The sequence below is a fragment of the Trachypithecus francoisi genome, unplaced genomic scaffold (assembly GCF_009764315.1).
Source record: "Trachypithecus francoisi isolate TF-2019V2 unplaced genomic scaffold, Tfra_2.0 Contig01585, whole genome shotgun sequence".
NCBI lineage: Eukaryota > Metazoa > Chordata > Mammalia > Primates > Cercopithecidae > Trachypithecus > Trachypithecus francoisi.
In genome coordinates this window covers 7,725,140-7,739,743 of record NW_022681444.1, presented here as the reverse complement: position 1 = coordinate 7,739,743, position 14,604 = coordinate 7,725,140, and the positions used below count along the sequence as shown (strand labels likewise).

General features: G+C 43.8%; 1 protein-coding gene across 15 annotated transcripts in view; it reads left to right on the top strand.

The window, feature by feature from the left end:
• The window catches only part of FNBP1 (formin binding protein 1), a 163,841-nt gene that overhangs the window by 82,126 nt on the left and 67,111 nt on the right, over positions 1 to 14,604 (top strand). For all 15 annotated transcript variants that reach the window (XM_033193845.1, XM_033193801.1, XM_033193777.1 and 12 more), the window contains exons 5-6: positions 7,873 to 7,935; positions 8,952 to 9,056. In XM_033193845.1, coding sequence (XP_033049736.1) covers positions 7,873 to 7,935; positions 8,952 to 9,056 — 168 coding nt within the window. The remainder of the gene's footprint in view (positions 1 to 7,872; positions 7,936 to 8,951; positions 9,057 to 14,604) is intronic.

Here is a 14,604-nt window from a genome sequence, read left to right as displayed (position 1 = left end):
CTCCCTCCATTCCTCTGTCCCTCCCTCCTTCCCTCCCTTCCTCTGTCCCTCCCTCCCTCCCTCCATTCCTCTGTCCCTCCCTCCCTCCCTCCTTCCTCTGTCCCTCCCTCCCTCCCTCCATTCCTCTGTCCCTCCCTCCCTCCCTCCATTCCTCTGTCCCTCCCTCCCTCCATTCCTCTGTCCCTCCCTCCCTCCCTCCATTCCTCTGTCCCTCCCTCCCTCCCTCCATTCCTCTGTCCCTCCCTCCCTTCCCTCCCTTCCCTCCCTTCCTTCCTTCCTTCCTTCCTTCCTTCCTTTCTTCTTTTCTTTTCTTTCTTTCATTTTCTTTTTCTTTCTTTCTCTGTGTGTGTGTGTGTTTTGCTTTGCTTTTTTTTGTTTTGTTTTGTTTAAGAGAGATGGGGTTTCACCATGTTACCCAGGCTGGTCTCAAACTCCTGTCCTCAAGAGATCCCCCTGCCTCAGCCTCTCAAAGTGCTGGGATTGCAGGCATGAGCCACCACACCCGGCCCAGGGATTCGAATTTCAAAGAATGTAAAGACAGGATTGTTTTGAAAAACATATAGAAGATCACTGAAGTCTAGGTAAATTGCTGCATGTGGAGCCTTCTGGGTGAGAATAACCAAGGAACAGTGAGCAGAGGAGCACTAGAGAAGTAGGGAGGGAAACTTCTGCTGCTTAGACCTGACCCTGTCCCAGTGCTTCATGCTGTTCAGAGTTAGGGGTGAAGACAAGCAACTGAGCATGACTCTGGGAGGTAGGCATTTAGAAAACTTCGAACACGTTCATTAAGAAGGTATTTTTACTATGGATGAACTTGGAAAAATAAGCCTTGCTAAGTAAAAATAGAATGCGTGTCCCTTAGTGTATGTTTCTGGTTTCTGGTTTGGGTTTTAAGTGGGGTACGAAACACCCACTTGTACAGGACTAAGGCGTTTTGCCATTACGCCACAGGGTCCATAGAAATATCCATACCACTTAGAGTTCTGATTCAGTTAAAACTGGGAATCCTGATTCCGACTGGGAAGCAGCTCGTGTTCAAACCCACTACTATGCTGTGAGTTTATAGGAAACAGAATCTGTCATAGGCATATTTGCTGGAAGCACCCTCTTTCTTTGCCCTTTTCAAGTCTTTTTGTTCCTTTGTTTGCATCTGTGGAATCTGAGTTTTATTTAAAATTCCAGATGGTTGACTGTTCTCAGTTGAGTGTTTATTCTTATGTTTTTTTCTACTTTTTTTTTTTGAAAGGGCTGTTCTCACATCAGTGCCATATTTTGCTCTTTTAACTGTTAATGGTTTAATATCTATGTAAATAGCAAAAATGAGCAGCTGTTGTACCTAATTGCGGCGTGAATACTAAACATTCTCATAGCGTTTGTGTGAGTTTGTTCTGTCTGTGATTTCTTGCAGTTCAGTAAGATTGTCTCAAAAGCTTTGCCATTGTCGTTTTTCTTAAAGTTAATGCTTGCTTGTTTTAGATTCTTTGTGATTTTTTTTTTTTTTTTAATCTCAGCCACCTCTGTTCACTGGGAAATTTCTAAAAAAAAAAAAAAATTTGAAGGGTGATTTGAACTGTATAGACTTTTATTTCAACTAAAAAGTTGAAATAAAATAATTAAGTATAGCTGTCATCCCAGATACTATTAGGGTTTGTTTTTGTTTGTTTGTTTAGCTTATTATTATGTTTGAAGAGAAACTAAAAGCATCTCATTACAGCAGAAAGTAAGAAGCATTTCTCTGAGTCTCTAGAGATGGCATTTCCTGTCTCTTTTCTGATAGGAGAGAAAGGAGCTGTGATGACTTCATTCTATGGCTCCAAAAGAAGCACTTTTTATCTTTGTCCAAAAGAGAACAATTCCTCCTTCTTTAGCGCTTGCAGGCACACTTTTTAGACACACACTTGCTCACTGTCCAGAGAAGAAATGTTCTGCCATTGTTGGTAAACAACAAATACATCTGGCAAAGCTGGTTTATTTGTTTAACTTTGTAACTGTTAAAATAGCTCTTCCGGTGAAAGCAGGGAAGATAGAGCTACAAACAAACCCCAGCTATTCAGGTCATGGTAGGCACAGAGCACAAAGGAGGGCTTTTGTTCCCTCCCTTAGTTTCCTAAAGGATCCCCCAGCACAGACAGTTTTTTGTATGTTATGGCTCAATAAATGATAGAGGGACAGGTACTGTGAAAAAGACTGGGGCTGGGCGTGGTGGCTCATGCCTGTAACCCCAGCACTTTGGGAGGCTGAGGCAGACGTATCACTTGAGGTCAGGGGTTTGAGGATAGCCTGGCCAACATGGTGAAACCCTGTCTCTACTAAAAATACAAAAATTAGTCGGGCGTAGTGACGTGCGCCTGTAGTCCCAGCTACTCAGGAGGCTGAGGCAGGAGAATGGCTTGAACCCAGGAGGCAGAAGTTGCAGTGAGCCGAGATTGTGCCACTGCACTCCAGCATGGGTGACAGAGACTGTGTTTAAAAAAAAAAAAAAAGGCTGGAAGGAAGGAAGATGGGCATCACCCACAATCTCCTAAGCCCCTTGTAATGGTACGATGGTAATTGCAGTTTTCAGGTAGTGGTTTAATAATGCGGGGAGAGGTATGACTGAGGAGTCTTCATGAGAGATAACTTACCAGTAAATTCAAGGTGCACACCGTGTCTTAAACACAAATGCATTATTTATTATACATTTAAACTAAGGAGTGGCAAGAGAATTACTCTATGGATTTTTTCAATCAAAATCATCCCTCGTATTTTTAAAATACAACTTTTTTTTTTTTTTTAAAGACTCTTGTCTTAAGAGAAGATTTATTTTATATGAAAGTCGAGGTGACATGTCCCAGGCAAAGCCTCTCATTGTCTTCTGTGCATTTCCTCTATCCACCCACAGCATTCCCCCAAGCTGGAGGGAGCTTTCACTTTGTTAAAACATTCGCTTTCAGAATTGCTGGAGAGATAGACCGTCAACCTCGGGTACAGCTCTGAATTGGTGCTGGGATTTTCTCTTTCTTTTTGTGCCTGTCTTTGAATCTCAAAGTAAAACCTTTGGGGGCGGCTGCATCTCTTCAGCAAACTGCATAACTCGGTGCTCCGGCTAGGGAAATGAGGATCCTCCTCTTGGCAGAGAAGTCACCCGATAAAAACTTTCAGGACCAGAGGTGCCTTCCAGAAAGGGCACAGTTGAGCCCAGGTGGTTTGAAATGGACGCTCTGGTCTCCTGGGGAGTCCTCCCTGAAAGTGTGGCTTTCAGAAAACCTACTTGCATTTTCTACACGTTCTCCACCAAGGTCCAGAGCTTCCTTAAGCCTGCCCTCGGCTCTACTTCTTAATTCTCCCACAGCCTGGATCCCTTCTTTTCTGTTCTATCCTTGTGTCCATTACAAGAGTTGAAAAACGAAGCCCTGAAGGGCTCCCCGTGGGTTTGCAGAGACCAAAAAATGCTGGATAGATAAAACTGACTGCAAAGAGGCGCTTAAAACAGTGAAACTCGACCTCAAAAGAGAGACAAGAAAACATTCCCTTATAAAGGAGCACTGTTCTAAATCTGATGTTGTCTCTGCCTTCCCAGCCTTTCCAGTTGTCAGCTCTCTCTTCTGACTTGGCTGAGTCCTAGGTTCTGACGAGGTACGGGAAAAGCTCTGAGGTTGTACCTAGCGGACCTCTTTGTTTTTATCCTTCCTTCACCTGACCTTCTCCATAGTGCGCCCCTAACACCAATGCTTACCTTGTGAGCCGGAAAACAGACAGCACATTCAAACTCAGTAATTGAAGGAAGGTCGGTGATTAAAAGGAGCATTTACAACATGGCGAATAGAGTCTAGGAAAAGCAGTAAGGATGGTGCAGTACCCTGGAGCTAGTCACATGGGGAGCTGATGTCGCCCCCAGGCCTCACAGGGCTGGAGGAGCCTTCCAGGAATTTCACAGATTAGGAACTCCAGAGATTAGCTGCATGCGGGGCACTGCCTGACTGGAGCTGTGCCCTTTGGTCCAAGGACCCAGCCAACCTGTATCATCTCAGTGAGGAGAAGCTGCAGGTACAGTTTCCTGCCCTCTGATCACCCAGAACCTCCTTGTGGCAAATCTCATCAGAACCAGAGGGCATGGGATCCCTGCATGTCAGTCTCTGGGGACCCAGACAAGGTGGAGAATGCACCTGGGAAATTTGCAGGACATTGACCAAGTCAACGACGGTGCAGTGGAAGGATACTAAAAGATTTAGGGGCTGGGCATGGTGGCTCACGCCTGTAATCCCAGCATTTTGGGAGGCCGAGGCAGGCGGATTACTTGAGGCCAGGGGTTCGAGACCAGCCTGGCCAACGTGGTGAAACCCTGTCTCTACTACAAATACAAAAAATCATCTGGGCATGGTGGGTCGCACCTGTAATTCCAGCTATCAGGGAGGCTGAGGCAGGAGAATCACTTGAACCCGGGAGGCAGAGGTCGCAGGGAGGCAGATGTCGCAGTGAACCAAGATCACGCCACTGCCCTCCAGCCTGTGCAACGCAGCGAGACTCCGTCTCAAAAAATAAAAAATATAAAGGATTTAGGGAACTGGTGATTTTAGGTCACTGAACCAAAAAAAACACCGTTCTCTTAACATTTCTGCATATTTCAGCACTTCCTTCCTTGGGATCTTTGTCTTCTTTGGTCTCTTGGCTTTAACTACCCTCTTTATACTGAAGACTCCCAATCTGGTCTTTAGTACAGATCGCTCCCTGAGCTCAGATCCACAAGTCCAAGTACATATTAGTCTCTCTGCTTGGTTTTTTGTTTGTTTGTTTGTTTTTCGGGGTTTTTTTGAGATGGAGTCTTTGTCTGTCACCCAGGCTGGAGTACAATGGTGCCATCTCGGCTCACCGCAACCTCTGCCTCCCGGTTCAAGTGATTCTCCTGCCTCAGCCTCCAGAGTAGCTGGGATTACAGGCATGTGCCACAATACCTGGTTAATTTTTGTATTTTTAGTAGAGATGGGGTTTCACCATGTTGCCCAGGCTGGTCTCGAACTCCTGACCTTTGGTGGTTCGCCCACCTCGGCCTCCCAAAGTGACGGGATTGCAGGCATGAGCCACCGCGCCCGGCTAATCTCTCTTCTTGGGAGTCTCATAGAAATATCAGCCTTAACACATGTGAAACTACATGTATGATCTTCCCTCCTCAGACCCACTTCTCTCTGTCTTCCCTCGCCTAAAGCTCAGACTGACAGCCTCAGAGTCTCCCTGGGCATCTCTTTATTGCACATCTGATCTTATCTCCCAGAAAATCCTGGAGGTTTGGGTGATCAAAAGGCACCCAGAACCTGACCCCTCTCACCACCTGCACTGCTCGCTACGTACGACCTGTCCAAGTTGCAGTAATCTCCAGGATGTTACAACAGCCTTTCACCATCTGAAATCTTCCCTTCACATCATCTTAGAGTTACTCATCGACTCTGGTTCATTCAGACAAAAAAGCCTACAAGACCCTATGCAACTCCCTCTTTCTTCTCTGACCTCATATGATATTCTCCCTGAGGCTCCTCCAGATCTAGCCCCCACGTTAACAGCACACCAGAGTCTGCCTCAGGGCCTTTGCAGATGGCAAGGAGGGAAATTTATCTTTAGTTTTAAAATAATCTAATAGGCTGGGCGCGGTGGCTCAAGCCTGTAATCCCAGCACTTTGGGAGGCCGAGACGGGCGGATCACGAGGTCAAGAGATCGAGACGAGACCATCCTGGCTAACACAGTGAAACCCTGTCTCTACTAAAAAATACAAAAAACTAGCCGGGTGAAGTGGCGGGCGCCTGTGGTCCCAGCTACTCGGGAGGCTGAGGCAGGAGAATGGCGTAAACCCGGAAGGCGGAGCTTGCAGTGAGCTGAGATCCGGCCACTGCACTCCAGCCTGGGCGACAGAGCAAGACTCCGTCTCAAAAAAAATAAATAAATAAAATAAAATAAAATAATCTAATAATGAAAACAGCCAGGCACACAAAACACACAAAACTCTTACTGAAGTGTTTGTAGCAGCATTTTTCTTTTTCTTTTGATTGCTTTTTTTTTTTTTTTTTTTGCAAGACGGAATCTTGCTCTGTCGCCCAGGCTGGAGTGCAGTGGTGCGATCTCAGCTCACTGCAATCTCCAGCCCCCTAAGTTTTAAGCAATTCTCCTGCCTCAGCCTCCAGAGTAGCTGAGATTACAGGTGTGCACCACCACGCCCGGCTAGTTTTTGTATTTTTAGTAGAGACGGGGTTTCACCATGTTGGCCAGGCTGGTCTCGAACTCCTAACCTCGTGATCCGCCCACCTCTGCCTCCCAAAGTGCTGGCCCGGCCGCATTTTTCATAATAGCCCAAACCTGGAAGCATCCTAGAAGTCTGTCAGCTATTGAATGGATAAACAAAATGTAGGATAGCTGCATAATGGAATAATCATTTGGCAATAAACAGGAATGAAGTACTGATACATGTGAGAAGGTGGACCTTGAAATCATGCGAAGTGGACATTAGGAGATAATGAACACATCCCAGTTATCAAAAGCCTCAGACTGTGTTTCTATTCATAGGAAACATCTAGAATAAACATCCACAGACAGAAGCAGGCTGCCTAGGACTGAGGAAGATGGAGGGTGACGGCTAGGGGGTACAGGTTTCTTTTAGGGGTGATGAAAATATTCTAAAATTGGTTGTGTTGATGGTTGTACAGTTTTGTGACTGCTAAAAACCATTGAATTGCTCAGTTTAAATGAGTAAATCAGATAATATCTGAATCATATCTCAAAGCAGTTAAAAAAGATGATCAAAGTGATTGCTGTCTTAATAAAACATTCCTGTCGTTTTTCCAAGTGGCATGTATGTCTTCAAATTTTGTTTTATTTTATTTAAGTATTATTTATTTTTTGAGATGGAGTCTTGCTCTGTAGCCCAGAGCTGGAGTGCAGTGGCACGATCTTGGCTCACTGCAACCTCTGCCCCCCGGGTTCAAGCAATTCTCCTGCCTCAGCCTCCCAAGTAGCTGGGATTACAGGTGTCTACCACCACGCCTGGCTAATTTTTGTATTTTTAGTAGAGATGGGATTTCACCATGTTGGCCTGGCTGGTCTCAAACTCCCGACCTCATGATCTGCCCACTTCAGCCTCCCAAAGTGCTGAGATTACAGGCGTGAGCCACCGTCCAGCCTATTTTATTTTTTTGAGATGGGGTCTTATTCTGTCACTCAGGCTGGAGTGCAGTGGCACGATCACAGCTTACTGCAGCCTCAACCTCCCAGACTTAGGTGAGCCTCCAACCTCAGCCTCCCAAGTAACTGACTACAGGTGTGGGCACTACCATGCCTGGCCAGTCTTCAAATTTTATACAGTTGTACCTAGAGCTGTAAAGGGAACTCTGTGACTGCTTTTTTTTCCCCCTCAAGTGAAACTTGTTTCATCTGTGATGACTATTCTTGTTTTCATTTCCACATTAAACTTTTTATTCCCTTTTTCTTTTTTTTTTTTTTTTTTTTTTTGAGGCAAGGTTTCACTGTGTCATCCAGGCTGGAGTGCGGTGGCGCAATCACAGCTCAATGTGGCGGTTTCAACCTCCCTGGACTTAAGTGATCCTCCCACCTCAGCCTCCAGAGTAGCTGGGACTATCGGTGTGTGCCACCACATCCAGCTAATCACTGTGTTGCCCAGGCTATCTCGAACTCCTTCGCTCAAGTGATTCTCCTGCCTCAGCCTCCCAGAGTTCTGGGATTACAGATGTGAGCCACCGCACCCGGCTACCCTTTTAAACTCTTTAATTTATTTGGAGGATACCTACTAGAGGTTCAATATTTAGATGTCGTTGAAGTGGATGAAAATGTTTCCTCCTGGGTTCATAAGAGAAGCAGAGGGTACTAATCGCCAGTGTGTTTCCCCTTTGCAGAACTTTCACGATGGCCGGAAAGCACAGCAGCACATCGAGACTTGCTGGAAGCAGCTTGAATCTGTAAGTGAACAATGCACAGCAAATTAAATGGCTTTATAGATTTTTTTTTCTTTTTTTGAGACGGAGCCTCTGTTGCCCAGGCTGGAGTGCAATGGCGCGATCTTGGCTCACTGCAACTTCCACTTCTCGGGTTCAAGTGATTCTCCTGCTTCGGCCTCCCAAGTCGCTGAGATTACAGGCACATGCCAGCACGCCCAGCTAATTTTTATATTTTTGGTAGAGATGAGGTTTTGCCATGTTGGCCAGGGTGGTCTTGAACTCCTGCCCTGAAGTGATTTCGCCCATCTCGGCCTCCCAAAGTTCTAGGATTACAGGCGTGAGCCACTGTGCCCAGCCTAAGAAATGTCTTTATAGATTTTCCAATTTCAATTTAATTTAAGCTTGAATCAATCAGTAAGTAAAAAACATGCACACACAGATACTAACGAAACACCTTTATAGATTTTTCTCATTTGTTTCTAGAACCATTATCTAAAGTTGAGCCAAAAGAGCTCAAGTTGGGTATTTTTCTAAAAGTCACGTGGAAATAATAAAGATTAGACAGTTTTGATGGAAACAAATGCAGATTTTAAAATAACTTCTGGAAATCATGACATATAAAAAAATAAATTCAGAGAAGTTCTTGGGCCAGACACGCTGGCTCACGCCTATAATCCCAGCAATTTGGGAGGCGGAAGCAGGAGGATCGCTTGATCTCAGAAGTTCAAGACCAGCATGGGCGACATGACAAAACCTAGTCTCTACAAAAAATGCAAAAATTAGCCAGGCATGGTGGTGCATGCCTGTAGTCACAGCAGCTAGTGAGGCTGAGGTGGGAGGATCACCTGAGCCAGGAAGGTCAAGGCTGCGGTGAGCCGAGATGGTGCCACTGCACTGCAGCCTGGGTGACAAAGTGAGACCCTCACTCAAGAAAAAAAAAAAGAAGAAAAAGAACAATGCTCTTTGGGAGCTTTAGATAAAATTACGTCTTCTCGTAGGACTCTTATGGTTTCATAATTATTTTCCTCTGATTTTAGAGTAAAAGGCGATTTGAACGCGATTGCAAAGAGGCGGACAGGGCGCAGCAGTACTTTGAGAAAATGGATGCTGACATCAATGTCACAAAAGCAGATGTTGAAAAGGTGAGATGAAAGCTCAAGTGTGGGCCGGGCACAGTGGCTCTCGCCTGTAATCCCAGCACTTTGGGAGGCTGAGGTGAGCAGATCATCTGAAGCCAGGAGTTCGAGACCAGCCTGGCCAAGATGGTGAAACCCCATCTCTACTAAAAACACAAAAATTAGTCGAGTGCGGTGGCAGGCACCTATAATCGCAGCTGCTAGGGAGGCTGAGGCAGGAGAATCGCTTGAGCCTGGAAGGCGTTAGCTGCAGTGAGCCAAGATCACGCCACTGCACTCCAGCGTGGGTAACAAGAGCGAAACTGTCTCCAAAAAAAAAAAAAGGAAAAGGAAAGTTCAAGTGTGTCTTTCATTTCCCCTGTGAGTGTTCATCACCAACTGCCCATCCCCAGGTTCCCGTTTCTGATGTAGTCACAGAAGGCACTACATGGGGAATCATTTTCGTTTTGTGTCAACCTTTGTGGGGACCAGAAGCTCAAGTGTGGGGAATCTTTGGTGTTAGGATTTGAGGCGTTTATCTGTTGAGTCACCAGGGCGATAAAGTGGAGACTTAGACCATGAGCAATCTGGGAACAACGTTCCAGAAGGTTGTGGCTGTTAATGGCTTTTCAAAGAGAAAGTCAATTTCTTGAGAGCTGGAGGAGACAGGACAGGGCCATCTGGAAGAGCTTGGCTGCTTATAATGGTTTCTTTAGAGCGAGAGTCTCACTGCTTGCCTGACTTCTAATTGATTTCTCCTGGTTGATAACAGTGAGGTTGTCGTTGAAGGCTTGCGTATTTCAGTCCTCTCAAAAGCTTTTCTCTAAATGGACTTGTATTGCCAATTAGAAATATTATAAAGTGTATCCTGTTTCTCACTGTGGCTCAGTATGTGTTTTTTCCCTGGAAGCTGAATTTTATTTTTATAAAAGTCATCAATACAGTGTAAACAAAATTAGGCTTTTACATAAAAGGGATTCATTCGTGATGCCCATGGCTGTTCGGGCATTCATAGCCTCATGCTGTATGTGGGTGAAAGCACTGAGTTTTTATAGATTTGTTGTTGAGCTTTTGACAGATCAGTTAGAGATGAGTTTAGTTGGGAAATGGTGTGAATTATTATTTGCCCAATTCTGCCAAATTCCTTGCTTAAAGACTAGGTATATATTAGTATTAGTATGCCTTTCTCTAAAATTATTGAATATATTAAAATACATATTCTTGCCAGGTGCTGTGGCACACACCCCTAGACTCAGGTACTCAGGAGGCTGAAGCAAGAGGATTGCTTGAGCCCAGGAATTCAAGTCCAGACGGGGCAACATAACGAGACCCATCTCAGGGGCAGGGAAGTGTTCTCAATATCTGTATTTGATCTCAAAGTAGAGATACTTACTTTACCAAAAGACATTAATTTGCTGCTAAAGTTAAATATTTAAAATGTTATTCAATTAAAATAAGTTAGATTAGCCCAAAGTTTAAAAAGATATTTTAGGCCGGGCGCAGTGACTCAAGCCTGTAATCCCAGCACTTTGGGAGGCCGAGACGGGTGGATCACGAGGTCAGGAGATCGAGACCATCCTGGCTAACATGGTGAAACCCCGTCTCTACTAAAAAATACAAAAAACTAGGCGGGCGAGGTGGCAGGCGCCTGTAGTCCCAGCTACTCGGGAGGCTGAGGCAGGAGAATGGCGTGAACCCGGGAGGCGGAGCTTGCAGTGAACTGAGATCCGGCCACTGCACTCCAGCCTGGGCAACAGAGCGAGACTCCATCTCAAAAAAAAAAAAAAAAAAAAAAGATATTTTATGTTGAGGCTGGGCGCGGTGGCTCAAGCCTGTAATCCCAGCACTTTGGGAGGCCGAGACGGGCGGATCACGAGGTCAAGAGATCGAGACCATCCTGGCTAACATGGTGAAACCCCGTCTCTACTAAAAAATACAAAAAACTAGCCGGGCGAGGTGGCGGGCGCCTGTAGTCCCAGCTACTCGGGAGGCTGAGGCAGGAGAATGGCGTAAACCCGGGAGGCGGAACTTGCAGTGAGCTGAGATCCTGCCACTGCACTCCAGCCTGGGCGACAGAGCGAGACTCCGTCTCAAAAAAAAAAAAAAAAAAAGAAGGATATTTTATGTTGAATGAGGCAAATCAGTGTATCATTCATATATATATATACATATGTGTGTGTGCTAAAAGAAGTATGTATGTATATATTTAAGAGAGATACGGTCTCTATTTTTATTTTATTTTTTATGTTTATTTATTTTTATTTTTTATTTTATTATTTTTTTTAGACGGAGTCTCGCTCTGTTGCCCAGGCTGGAGTGCAGTGGTGTGATCTTAGCTCGCAACAACCTCTACCTTCAGGGCTCAAGTGATCCTCCTGCCTCAGACTCCTGAGTAGCTGGGACTACAGGAGCCCACCACACCCTGCTAATGACCCTGTCCCTAAATAAATATATATATATATATTTTTTTTTGTGGGGTGTGTTGGCTCACGCCTGTAATCCCAGCACTTTGGGAGGCCAAGGTGAGCAGATTGTTTGAGTCCAGGAGTTCAAGTCCAGCCTGGGCAACATGGTGAGACCCTGCCTCTACAAAAAATACAGAAAAATTAGTGGGGCATGGTGGCCCATGTCTGTGGTCCCCAGCTACTCCAGAGGCCAAGGTGGGAGGATCACTTGGTCCTGGGAGGCAGAGTTTGCAGTGAACCACAGTCCTGCTGCTGCACTCCAGCCTGGATGACAGAGCCAGACCCTATCTCAAAAAAAAGCATTCGGCCTCTAAACTGTCATTTCGTTTCTGTTTTGTTTTTTTCTGTAGAGATGGTCATAGCAGCAGCAAGTAATGATAGTTGCATTTCTTTTCCAATCTTCATGCCTTTTGTTTATTTTTTCTTATCTTAACTCTGCTGGTTATGCCCTCTGTTCTGCTGAGTCATCATTGTGGACTTCCTCAGCTTGTTTCTGATTGCAAAGAGAGGGCTTCAAAAGGTTCCCCATTAAGAATGATTATTATTATTATTATTATTTTTTTTTTTTCTGAGATGAAGTTTTACTATTGTTGCCCAGGCTGGAGTGCAATAGTGCAATCTCAGCTCACTGCAACCTCCACCTCCTGGGTTCAAGCGATTCTCCTGCTTCAGCCTCCCAAGTTGCTGGGATTACAGGCGTCACCACACCCAGCTAACTTTTTGTATTGTTGGTAGAGACGGGGTCTCACCATGTTGTCCAGGCTGGTCTCAAACTCCTGACCTCAGGTGATCCACCCGCCTCGGCCTCCCGAAGTGCTGGGATTACAAGCGTGAGCCACTGTGCCCAGCCAAGGATGATTTTAATATACTTTTTATTGGTTAAACAATTTTCCTTTTCCTGTGTTGCCAAGAGCTTTTTTTTAAGCTTGACTTATTATTGAATATCATTAAATATTTGTTCTGCTTCCTTTAATTCATTAACGTAGTCAATTACATTAATCAGTTTTTTTTACATTGAGCCAAATTAGTGTTCCTGGGACAAATTCAACTAGATTATGATGTATTATGTTTTTATGCGTAGCTGAATTTGTTAATATTTTATTTAAGATTTTTCATTGAAATGGTCTGTATTCGTTGAAATTGGTCTATAATTTTCCTTTCTTGTCTGTTCTACTTTGCATTACTTATGAGTTTTGGAGTGTTTGCTCTTTTTTCTGAAATAATATATGTAAAATTAAATTGGTATCCCTTAAATGTTTGATGATACTTCTTTGCATAAATCAGTTAAAATTCCATATTTTATTGTCTACTTCTGGGTTAATCCTAGTGGGTTATCTTTTTGTAGTAATATATCCGTTTCATCATAAATTTTCAAATTTATTGACAAAAAGTTGCCCATAATATGTTCTCACCTTAATTTTTGCTGCATATGTTATATCTCCCCTATTTACTGCTAATACTTTTTTTTATATTTTTTCTTTTTTTCTGGACATGTTTTTTAAGAAATTGTTTATGCTTATTTTATTATATTACTATTTTTTGTATATAGAAATGGAATCTCACTATGTTGCCCAGGCTGGCCTAAGCCTCAGCCTCCTAAAGTATTAGGATTGTGGGCATGAACCACTGTGCCCAGCCTTAAAATCATTGTTACTAGTATCAGATTTCATCTTTGTGGAGCCTCCCTTTTCTATTTTTATTTTCTATTTTATTTAACTTCTTCCCCCACCACCCCCATTCCCCTCCTTCTCCTTCTATCATTACCTTTGGATTTATTCCATTACCCTTTCAAAAAGTTCTTTCTTTAGATGCTTACTTCAGTCTTTCTTCTTTTCCAGTATAAACATTAAGATTATAGACTTCCCACTTAAGTACTATTTTCTCTGTTTCCCACATATTTTGGTATGTGGTATTATTAATGATGTCTATTTCCAGATATTTGTCCTTTCTTTTACAGTTTAATCTCTCACCTGTGATTAATTTAGAGGCATGGTTTTAAATTTCCAAACACATGGCATATTTCAACTTTTGTTACAGATTTTTATTTATTCATTTATTTATTTTTTTAATTTTTTTTTTTTTTTTCTGAGATGTAATCTCATTCTGTCATCCAGGCTGGAGTGCAGTGGCACTATCTCGGTTCCCTGCAACCTCTGCCTCCCCGGTTCAAGCGATTCTCCTGCCCCAGCCTCCCTAGTCCTGGGATTACAGATGTGTGCCACCACATCTGGATAATTTTTTGTGTGTATTTTTAGGAGAGACAGGGTCTTACCATGTTGGCCATGCTGGTCTCAAACTCCTAACCTCAAGTGATCTGCCCGACTCAGCCTCCCAAAGTGCTGGGATTACAGGCGTGAGCCACCATGCCTGGCAAGATTTCTAACTAAATTGCATTATGGTCCTGGGAAATCTGTATGAGTTTGAGTCTTCTCTATTTGTTGAGATTGGTTTTACAGCCTAGTATACAGTCAGTTTTTATAAATATTCTTTAAAGAATTGAAAATAATGTGTATCTCTAGTTTTTGTTTTTTGTTTGTTCGTTTGTTTTTGTTTTTGAGACAGAGTCTCGCTCTGTCGCCCAGGCTGGAGTGCAGTGGCGCGATCTCAGCTCACTGCAAACTCTGCCTCCCAGGTTCACGGCATTCTCCTGTCTCAGCCTCCCAAGTAGCTGGGACTACAGGTGCTGCCACCACGCCCAGCTAATTTTTTTCATTTTTAGTAGAGATGGAGTTTTACTGTGTTAGCCAGGATGGTCTCGATCTCCTGACCTTGTGATCTACCCGCCTTGGCCTCCCAAAGTGCTGGGATTACAGGCGTGAGCCACTGTGCCCGGCATTCTCTAGTATTTTTATTAGTCCAAACTTACTGTTTTATCCAAATATTCCCATGATTAAGGATTTTGTTTTTCAACTTGTTCTAACACTTTCTGAGAAAAATATGTAACATCCTTGTGTCTTAATTTCCTTGTGTATAAAATAGGGACACTGAGAAACAGGATTGATACAAGTATTAACTGAGTTAATATGTAAAAGATGCACAAAACCATTTACGGGATGTTGCCAGTGATAATGGTGGAGAATTATTGATTTTCTGTCTATTTTACTGTTTTA